This window comes from Saccopteryx bilineata, chromosome 7 (genome assembly GCF_036850765.1).
Source record: "Saccopteryx bilineata isolate mSacBil1 chromosome 7, mSacBil1_pri_phased_curated, whole genome shotgun sequence".
Classification (NCBI taxonomy): domain Eukaryota; kingdom Metazoa; phylum Chordata; class Mammalia; order Chiroptera; family Emballonuridae; genus Saccopteryx; species Saccopteryx bilineata.
In genome coordinates, this window is record NC_089496.1 from 83,509,923 (window position 1) to 83,521,363 (window position 11,441).

The 11,441-nt window shown below is 41.4% G+C and overlaps 1 protein-coding gene across 1 annotated transcript in view; it reads left to right on the forward strand.

The window, feature by feature from the left end:
* CC2D2B (coiled-coil and C2 domain containing 2B) overlaps positions 1 to 7,729 on the forward strand; it is a 140,579-nt gene extending 132,850 nt beyond the window's left edge. The window contains exons 32-34 of the mRNA XM_066240388.1: positions 3,272 to 3,330; positions 5,550 to 5,727; positions 7,541 to 7,729. Coding sequence (XP_066096485.1) covers positions 3,272 to 3,330; positions 5,550 to 5,727; positions 7,541 to 7,729 — 426 coding nt within the window. The remainder of the gene's footprint in view (positions 1 to 3,271; positions 3,331 to 5,549; positions 5,728 to 7,540) is intronic.
* Positions 7,730 to 11,441: the final 3,712 nt, after the last annotated feature.

The window sequence follows — 11,441 nt, forward strand, 5'->3', positions numbered from 1 at the left end:
ACCTAGCTATGTGGTAAGGTATGTTAGAAGGATGTTAGTGACATTATTCTTTATGCTTGTCTGTATATTTGAGGCAGTTTACACTATTAAAAAGAATGCACGGTGGTTTGGGAAAAAATATCAAACAATACCAAAGCATATAAAAGTGAAGAGTTTCTCTCCTTTTCCACACTTTTTCTACTCTCTAAGAAATAACCACTGCGCATCCTTTAAAACATTCTCCATGCAGCTGTAAGCATATAGTCATATGCTTTATATATGTGTGTGTATATATTATACACAACGCAAAATGCACGCTCATGTGTGCGCGCACACACACACACACCCACACCCACACACATATATCCTGTTTGTAAAGTTATTTTAAAGAGCGGAAATGTGCTTATCTCCCTTGAACAAACCACATTTATAGCATCCACAGGCCATATCTTGCTTTTCCCATCCCAAAGTTGTGAGTATTGCTGTCTTCTAGGGAGAAAATGATATATTTAGAGATGAGGTGGGGGTTTTTTCCCTTTTTTTTTTTTTTTTTTTTTTTTTTTTTTTTTTGTATTTTTCTGAAGCTGGAAATGGGGAGGCAGTCAGACAGACTCCCGCATGCGCCTGACCGGGATCCACCCGGCATGCCCACCAGGGGGCGATGCTCTGCCCATCTGGCGTGTCGCTCTGTCGCGACCAGAGCCACTCTAGCGCCTGGGGCAGAGGCCAAGGAGCCATCCCCAGCACCCGGCCATCTTTTGCTTCAATGGAGCCTCGCTGCGGGAGGGGAAGAGAGAGACAGAGAGGAAGGAGAGGGGGAGGGCTGGAGAGGCAGATGGGCGCCTCTCCTGTGTGCCCTGGCCAGGAATCGAACCCGGGACTTCCGCAGCCAGGCCGACGCTCTACCACTGAGCCAACCGGCCAGGACCTTTTTTCCCTATTAATCATTCTGTTATTCATTCAGGTAATGTGTATGTGTTCTGAGTGCCTGCTATGAGCCAGCGCTATGCTAGGTATGGGTACCACAAAGAAAAATACCTGTCTCAGTGTTCTTGGGACTCATATTCTAGAAGGAGAAACAGCAGGAAACAAGCACTTGTCGTGCAGAGTGGTAGTGCTGTCACAGAAGAAATGAAAGGACTTTGGGAGCACACTCCAGGGGGCCCTGACAGGAAGGAGAGCTGCAGGGACTTCCTGGAAAAACGTCATGGCCAGCATGGTGAGGAAGGGTGAGCAGGAGTTTGCCTAGATAAAATCGGGTAAAAGAACGCTCCCAGTAGAGAGCGGCAAGAGCAGGCTTGAAGACTGCAGTGGAAGGAGATGTCTGCCAAGGAGCTGAAAGGCCGGTTTGGCTGCTGCTAGAGAGGAAGCAGAGATGAGCTCTGGGGTGAGCAGAGTCCTGGGAGGGATTTGGACCTTTATCCTCAGGGCAATCAGAAACTAACACTACCATGGCAAGGGCTGCCACGATCAAAATTGTGTCTTTAATAGCCACTAAGGCTGAGAATGGAATCTAAACCTTTTGCCACGTTGAATCTATAAACGTAATACTCATAGTTGCCTTTGACTTGTATCTCTACTGATTTTTCCCTGTAAGTTAATGGTCCTTGATCTTCTGCCTTGCCATACACACACCACAATAATAAGGTGACCAATCGTCCTCCTTTAGGGAGGACAGTCCTTCTTTTGTAAGTTCCGTCCTCCCTCGAAAAGTATTCTCATACACATCCTCCTTTTTGATATTGGAAGACTAATCTCTAAATATCCGTATTCAATCCATGCAGAGTCGATCCATTGCGTGTGATGTGACGTATTTGTATCTAAATGAGTACTTTTTTCTTACAAGTATTATTAAAAATTAATGGGCATGTAAGCATAATTACAATGTAAAATATTACAAATGTTTTTATTACGCATTTATCATATTATGGTGTATTATTGTTGCAATGACTAAAATGTTTCTTTTATTTATGATATTGTTTTCTTCCATTTATTTTTGTCCTCCTTTTCATTGGAAAAAAGTTGGTCACCTTAACAATAACCACTCTCTATAGTGAATACTGTTTTTGTTATCACAATTGAGAACACAAAGTTGAGTGCACTTAATGAGAATGTGGGGATTCAAAGATGAGTTAACAGGGAAAGCCTCTTGAAGTTTTAAAGGATATGAATTCCCTGGAAGAAAGGGGCCTTTGCCAGAAAAGGAGAGTGGATTAACACTCCATGAATTTATCAAATCAATGTAACATAGGCCCCTTTCTCAGGTTTGAAGGGTGTCTAACTAATCCACAAGAGTTGCCAGGATTGGAGGGTTGGGGAAGAGGGAGGAGTTAGTGAGGGGGCGTGGTTTGGAGGGGCAGACAGTGGTTAGCAACAGCAATCAGGGAATTCAGTCTACCTGTCCTGTTTGGAATAGTTGGCAGCCTCTGCAAGAAGCTACTGGATTTCATACTTCCTTGCTTCAGTCTCTCCTGTCCTTTGCCATGTTCTGTTGTGGGAAACTCCCAGACGTGACCTTTTCCCCTGATCAGTGGCTCTCCTACCATGGGGGCATCACAGCCACCGAAGGCTTGTTGAAACACGAACTGCTGGGCCTTCCCCTCAGAGTTTCTGATTCAGTGGGTCTGAGGTGGAGGCAGAGAATCTGAATCTCTAACAAGTTTCCCGACCACACTTTGGGACCCACTGGTTTAGATCATTACCTGACAGGCTGAGCCTTCTCAAATCACTCCTGAAACTTTCGAGGACCTAGAGGCCTAACAAAGTGTTGCCCCCTGTAATGCCGGTGGCTAAGGCCATGCAGGTTCATGTTGGATTTGGGCAATCTGTAGAAAAACTGCAGAGCCAGAAAGCGTTGGGCCATTCCCGTTTAATAAAGTCTTGCAACAGCGGACACAGAAACTGGCAGGGGAAAACCACTTCTCACAGCAGCAAGCGAATGAACAGCAAAATGGCCCCTCACAGTGGTGGGCAGGCAGGCAGGCAAGCAATCTGCCATCTGCCATCTGCCATCCACAATCCACCCTGAGCGCAAACACCCATAGCCTTACATAGACTATCCACACATGGTGCTTGCCACGTGCCCACGCACTAATCAAGCCAAGTGTTTGCAGCAGGTAAACCAGTGCGTAAGCCTAACACAGCTGTTTTCCCCACAATCTGTGATTCAGTGTTTTTACCACATGAGACGGGTTTGGGTTCCCCCTCAGAATAGTTAGCACTCCAGGGGTGACTGTGATATGAAAATGGCCTCCCTAGAATCTTTTCTAATTTTCAATTTTTTGTCTTTCAGCCTGAAGAAATAATTTATATTGATACTAATAAAAGCATGGTAGATGATCTAAAGACCAGGTATGATCCACATACACTTGCATTATGATTATCATGTTTTCTCCATAATCTTTCATTCAGCCACCGTTTATAGTCCTCTTGTTATTGGTCCAAAGTTCAAGTGCTCACTTGGAAAGGCCAAAACTCAAAATGTCACAGTTTGGAGTAAGGAGAGGTTTATTGATTGCGAAGGTGCCAACTGAGATGAGAACCCAGTAGTTTTTCAAGTCCATCTTAAGAAAGTACAGAGTTCGGGCTTCTTTTATGTCAGGGAAGGGGAAACGGGAGAGGCGCGAGGTGACTGACAGCCGCAGACACATGGGTTCAGTAGGGACCCAAAAAGATGGAAAAATCTCTCAATCTCTTTGTTCTAAGTCCATTGACTCCAGCTGATATGAGTCCAGTCTTGAGGCTCTTGCAAATCTTTGATAAATGATAATTACTTTTATACCCCTTTCCTCCATCTCCTCCAGAGAGGCATCTTCTGGCAAGGGGCTGTTTTTGTAAAAACTCAAGCTGCAAGCAGAATTCCTCTAATGATTAGCATGTCTGTATGCAAGAACACAGCAGGCTTAAACAAATGGGGTCAGAGAGGCCAAGCATTTCAATCTGTTACACTCTAAATCAGTGTTTCAAAATACGTATTAGATTCAGCAACAGAAGTGTGAAATGGAGATTATATAATAGTTACTACCGTTGAGTCATCTGTTCTTTGGTACATGCATTGAAAAGCAAATCCTCTGTGATCTCAGATGCTCTTTGAAATAATAGGCCAAGTTAAAAATGGTTGCCTTTGGAAAATACTGTGGGCTACTCTTGGGAAGTTCTCAACACAGACAGCTGTTGAGCTTATAGTAAACAATGCAGTAGATATTACTTCTCGGAAGGACCCGAAGGTAAATGGCCCACAACTTTGTAAAAATATCCAAGTTGGATGGTAGATCCCTCCAAGGCTCTTGCCCTTCTCCAAACACACACACACACACACACACACACACACACACACACACACGAGTTGTTCAGTCAAGCCCAAAGGCTTGACACAATCTTTATAGCAGGCCTTCCTCCTACACCAGATGTGTTAGAAACTTCTATATCTGACTGCCTCTAGTGACTCATGCTGACATAACAGGTAGGCATGTAAGCCACTACCAACTAATCAAAACAGAACATGACAAAAATCATTCTGACACTTCCTTCTTTCACTAGTATATAACCTCTCCCTCTTAGTCCTATTCTTCTTTTTAAATTCTTACACTTGATCTTAGCCAAAGGTCCAAGAAGCGATCTTCTTTTTAAATTCTTAACAAAAAAGAAAGAAATGCAGTTGTGAAATGGTTCGCAACTTCTGGTTTTCATCAGACTTGCTTCCTAAACTATTTAAATATACAGGTGCCAGCGTCCCAGACCAGACCTGTTGAATCAGTGTCTGGAGGTGAAATATATATATATTGATAAAGTCCTACAGGTGATTCTGATGCCTAGCCACTACTGACACTCTCTGCAAACTCCAAACTACTTAGTTACACTATAGACTCAGCCAAAACGGACTTCCAGAGCTTCTTCTGTAGCACACACTCATTCTGCACAGGCTTCCCAGGAGGGTCCCATCAACCAACCTACATTGTGCTCCACTTCCCTCCCTCCCTAGAACAGTCCATCACCAGGCACTGTTTTGGGGGTGGGGTATACAGGCAAAAATCCCCAACTTTATGGAGTATACATTGTTATAGTGGAAACTGATCATCATACTCACCAGTCCAATGCCTCATTTCCTCCCAACTCTGCTTACTGAATTAACTGATCTAATAAACCCATCTCTGCTAACATTAGTCAAGACCAGATATCCGAATTTTTGTAAAGGTGGTCTCTTGGGAACCCAACGTCTTTATGTTAAAGGAGGATCTTGGAGAATAGGAATGCCAAACCAGTAAACAAATAGTAGGTATCAAATCATACTCAGTAGGTAGCAGCCTACACACAGGTAACTGGAAAAGAAAGGTGCCTTTGACATCTAATTGCTGGCTACTCCAGGAAGCTTCTTGCTTTCCCAAGCAAAGCAAGAGCCTGTTTCTCCCAGACTTGATTAATGTGAATAATGGCAGATATCCCCAGTGACAGAGGTCTGGTTTCCTCCAAAATAAAAAAATGAATCATTTTCATGCTTGACTAAAGTGACAAAACTCTTTTCACATTTATTAAATAAGTTTTAATTTGTCATAAATATAATCTTATTGTAGAATTGAAAGGACTCTGAAATGTAAAATTATGGAATGGCGACCTAATCAGCCAACACGTTGGAACAGACAATGTACTTCTATTTTGCGACAAATTCTTCCTAAGCTAGAACTTGGCACTGGATGCTCTGTTTCCTCTGAAGAAGACAGTGAATTTACGAGTCTACGACAATTTTATTGGGTTTGTATATAATTAAATGCATTAATTACATTTATTTTATTTATTTGTTAATTGCCAAATAATAGTAATCCTAAATGTCCCTGAAATGCCTTTTATCTTGATCTTAGATGATAGATACTATGGCATTTAAATGCATTTATTTATAAACTGAGAAATTTAAAATGTAGTGAACAGCTATTACCACGACCACATTCCATTCCATTTTCTTGGAAACAGTTTATATATTATGATGTATAAACCACAAACTTTGGAAAGAGATTCCCAAAAGGAAACCACCTGCAACTAAGAAACTAGAAAATGGTCTCCAGATGGTAGTAATAGAATGGATTTCCTGTCCTTGCTTCTGGGCAACAGGACTCTGGGCAAGCTTTAATGTCTTCTATATGCAAATTACTCTCAAATTTAGATATTCATTCTCGGCTTCGCTCCTGACTTCTTCTCTTATATATTCACCAACACATTTGACACCATCTTGGATGATAAAAAAAAGGCATCTCAAGCTCATGAAGTCTGTATCAAACATGGTGGGCATTTGGGTATATTGTTAAGATCCTCCTTTTCTTCCCCTACCCTATTCCTAATTCTGGCAATCCTTTTACCTGCTCCTCCCTATAAACTGGCCCATTGGGTTTTTGAAAGGCCCAGCCTCCCAAGAGTGAGATCCCTTCCCTCCACCCTCTTGGAGACTAGAGGATGACTTTTCTGAGAGTGGAAGGAAGGAACCTGTTGGGAGTTGAGTACTTAGGTTTCCAGGGAGGAATCTGCAGTCATTATTCATTCATTAAAAGGGAGGCAGTTTTTATGTTTTGCTTTTTTAAAAAAATAGAATTAGGAGTAAACCAATAAGCATAACAGAGTTAAATATATGTAAAATTATCTGACTACTTAATAACACGTCATCATAAACCTGCACTAAATCCTGCAACTAGCATTCAAATCCTGGCTCAACAATTCACTAGCTTTGACCAAGTTACTTAACTTCTCTATACTTTCTACCCCATTAGACAAGATCAACAGGGATAAAAATAGTTATCTGTTTTGCAGTTGTGGTGGCGAGGATAAAATGAGGTAATATTTACCCTATCACCCAGCAAGTGTTTAGTAAATGTGAACCATTGTTTGTGTTCCAGGCATTGGGGTTGTGACAGTAAACAGGACAGACACAATCTTATGTATTCACAGAGACTATGGGCTAGTTAGACCAGAAGACATGTAATTGCAACATATTCTGTTATATAAGCTAAGGAAAGACCGTGCAACCATGTGGAACAAGCATGTAAACAGATTTAAGGGTTGGGAAAAGCCTCCTGAAACAAACAATCCAAGGCCTGAAGGAGGTTTATGATTTGTTTTAGATAATTTTATACATAGATCCATGTTCCTTAATCTTTTAACCCTGTCTCACAGTTGTCACCTAATACATTGAAAGGGAATCAGTATTAAATAAATTCTTCCAAAATGCTCACTTAAATCCCTCATTTGTAAGACCAAACAATTTCCTTACTGGCAGTTTGCTATTCTATTGTTAGAAGGGTGCAAATATGCAGAGTGTTAATGTCCAGGCTCTGGCATTAGACAACCTGGCTCTGCTCATCTCTCTGTAAAGTAGGGATTATTATAGAAACAACTATAATTCTCAAACAGAGTTTGAGGATTAAATATGTATACTGTACCTAGAACACAGTAAGCAACCACAAAATAACTATTATTATTTTATGACTACTATTTCTTTGAGGCTTCCGTAATCTTTTTGCATATAATTACTGACATGACTAAAATGTGGATTTACATGTTTTTCTGTTCTTTGGCCCAGATTGCAGGATTTCCGATCCAGATGCCATACACTGATGTACAGTCAGTTATTGATGCTGTGTATCAAACTGGAATTCACTCCTCTGACTTTCCCCAGACGGAATTTGCTCTCGCTGTATACATTCACCCATATCCGAACAATGTATTATCTGTGTGGGTCTATTTGGCTTCCTTAACTCAACAACAGTGAAAAGGAAGACAGGAAAAGGAGCCCCCCGGACAAGAAGCAACCAGAACTTTCAAGTACTTTGGGATTTTGCTACTTATCCTCAAGTCCAGCCAAGTGTGAACCCACTCTTTGGTTCACTTATCGATTTGGCACCATGGAAAGTCAATCCCTGCATCTTTGGAGATGAATCTAGATGACCTCCTTCCCAGACACCTCTTCAAGGAGGACCCTTTGAAACGGCTACTAGCCTTGGGTTTCATTCTGGGAGAAAAGCAATTCTGGTCTCTCCCTCTAAAGCCAGTGTACTCAAACTGTGGGCCTGACACCACCACCATCAAAATCACCCGGAGAGCCTTGTTGAAAATGCAGATTTCTACACCCTACTCAAGGCCTACTGAATCAGAACTTCTGGGAATGAAGCTCTAGAACCTACAGTATTTTAAACAAGCTCCCCAGGTAATTCTGATGGCTGTGAAGAATGAGAACCCTGCCTTATAGAATGTTATAATTACTGAAGTGAGACTAGCAGGTTTGCTATTGGTTCTGACACAATTCCAAGTATAAGTTATTCAAATGAAAACCCTAAAGTCATTGCTTTTCCTAAGATAAAAGATTATTTCACTGATGAAGAATTCTAGAAGGAAAACCTTCTATGTTGGGTTGAGAGCTGAGGTCAGTAGCTTCTGAGGGCTTCCCCAAAGTTTTTATTTAGGATGCTATGATATGAAGTCCTTTCACCTCCAGGTATTTGTAAGGCATTCCCAGGAAATTAATGGACTTTCCTGACCTGAAAAGGGGAGAAAATGGTTGTACCAAATCCCAGGACTCCCTTTTTCCTTAGGGGGCCGCTCCCCGTTCTGCCTCTGCCACACCCCTGCTGCTTTCTCTTCCCAGTGGTGGCCCCAAGAATGGCATCTAGGTCCCAGGAGCCCCCCAAGAAAGAGTGGGCAGGAATCTAAGTAGGAAGCACTGTACTTTCTTGTAGTTTTTTTATTGTTCTGTGCTTCACTGAGGAAAAGTATTTGTGCAGTTTACTTAAATGTTATATACAACTTATTTTTTAAAATCTCAAGTACACAGATTTCTGAAGTTTGATGAGAGTAGATTTATATGAGGTAAAGGTAAGAGAAAGAGAATTTACTTTTGACACTGCAGGAGCACTGGGGCTTCTCGGGTCACTCACGCCCACAAGCAGAGAACAGGGACCCCAAACTCATCCTCAGGGGCCCTTCCATCTGTATCCTCTCCACAATACACCTGCATAGGCTGGTGCGTATGTGCAGTAATGTTAGACTTAAACCAAACTTGAGCTTACTGTACTAGCAAAGTAAAAGAGACAAAGGTAGAAATGTGGGTGAAGGAATGCTTTTTTGGCTAATGTGAAGACTTAATTGTGTATAAGAAAACTGATAAAAAAATTCTTATTTAAATGTTTGTGTATAAATGACATATGAAGTTTTCTTATTAACAAGTTTCTCACATTGATTGAGGTAACACAAAATGCTAGCTAATGGAAAGACGAGGTTGAAAAGAAAGCTGCATTCATGCAGTTCATTTCTGTGGCGCTCTGAACGTCTACATAGCTGTTTTGTTAGTTGTTTATGGTTTTAGAATTTATAGGCCACTTAAGAGTAAGGCAAAAAGTGTTCCTAGACAAGCATGGAGAACTTTTCTGTGTTATATGCATTTTTAATATGTGTACTTTATGTGTTTCTCAACTAAAATTTTTTTCCTGAAAATTGTATAATTGCATTGAAATGTTTTCCTTTGAATGTTTTAAAAATACATTATTTTAAATGTGATATATAATTTTAAAGTTCTTTAAATAATTCCATAAATAATTATAGAGCATTCTTTATGTACCAGTCATTTCGGAAGATGTTGGGAGTATAGCAGCGAAAAGCCAAAGTTTCTACCCCTGTGAAGCTTATATTCTTACATTGCAAACAGACCATAAGCAAATAATAAATCAGTGAGATAATTTCAGGATGTGATGAGTATTATAAAGAAAACAAAGGGATGGGATGTGGAGAAGGACTTCAATGGGGATAGAGGGTATAAGCATAGTAGTCAGGGAAGACCTTTCTAAAGAGATAACGTTTGAGTTGAGATTAAAAGATGATTTATCAATTAGAATTGCATTCAGTTGCATGTAACAGAAACTTAATCACAGTAGCTTAACCACATAGGGATTACTTTTCTGCATAGCTGCCAAGTCCAGAGGAGGCAGTCCAAGTCTAGTGCAATGGCTATATGATGTCATAGGTGCACTAGCCTTCACCCATCTTCTTGCCGATCTCTAAGAAGACTTCTGTCCTCTAGCTCAGTGGCTTTCCAACTCCAGCATACATAAGAATCACCAGAAGAGCTTGTTGAAACACAGATTTCTGGGCCCTACCTTTCAAGTTTCTGACTTGGTGGATCTGGGTGGGGCCTGGTAATGTGCATTTATAACAAGATCCAAGGTGATGCTGAGACTGCTGATCTGGGAACCACACTTTGAGAACCTCAGCTCTAACCTTACAACCATCTTCATGGCAAGAAAATGCAGAAAGGGATGGGGCAGGCAGAGAATGCAGCTGGTTTAACTCTTAAAAAGCTTCCAAGGAGGCCATGCCCAGTAACTGGTACTTACATCCCAGTAACTGGTACTTACAGAACTGTATCACTCCTAGCCACAAAAGAGGTATTTAAAATGGATCTATTGCTCTCCCAATAAAATCAGTTGTCTAGTATCAGGGAGAAATAAGGGGAAGAATTCTACTGAGTAGGCATCTATGGCTTCCAAGGTGAGAGGAAGCCAGTTAAGCAGACACCTTATGGCAAAAGCATTTCAGACAAATGAAACTTCAATTGCAAAAGCCTATGGTCCAGAAAGGGATTTATATGGGGGGGGGGGTGGCAAGGAAGAGTCATAGCACACAGTTTTGGAGAAATAGACAAGGACCAGATCACATAGGTCATTGTAAAGAGTTCCGATTTTAAAGTACAATAGCAAATCATTGAAAAGGTTTAGGTAACTGAATAAAATAGTATTTCCCTTTTTTATATTTGAGATTATTTTAAATGATTTTACAGATGCTAATTTATATAAGTGCTTAAATGTGATCATATTTTTAAGTACAAATTTTATTTTTCTTGTTTTTTTTTTTTATGTTGGGTTCCTGTCCCATTGCTCTCCCCTCTCCTACAACCATTATTCACCTCGCCCACTTTTTTTTCTTTTTTAATGTGTTTTTCCGAAATTAGAAATGAGGAGGCAGGCAGACTCCCGCATGCACTCAACCGGGATCAACCCGGCATGCCCACCAGGGGGCGATGCTCTGACCATCTGGGGCATTGCTCCTTTGAGGTGAGCCATTGTAGCACCTAAAGTGGAGGCCATGGAACCATCCCCAGCGCCCGGGCAACTTTGCTGCAATGGAGTCTTGGCTGCGGGAGGGGAAGAGAGAGAGAGAGAGAGAGAGAGAGAGAGAGAGAGAGAGAGGAAGGTGAGGGGGAGGGGTAGACAAGCAGATGGGCGCTTCTCCTATGTGCCCTGACCAGGAATTGAACCTGGGACCTCCACATGCCAGGCCGATGCTCTACCGCTGAGCCAAACTGCCAGGGCCTTGCCCACTCTTTTACCAACATATCTATCTATCTATCTGTCTATCTATCTATTTGCATATGTTCCTGTTTGTTTTATAAAAATGAGAATACCTAATGAGGATGCTGCCAGTGTAACACAGTG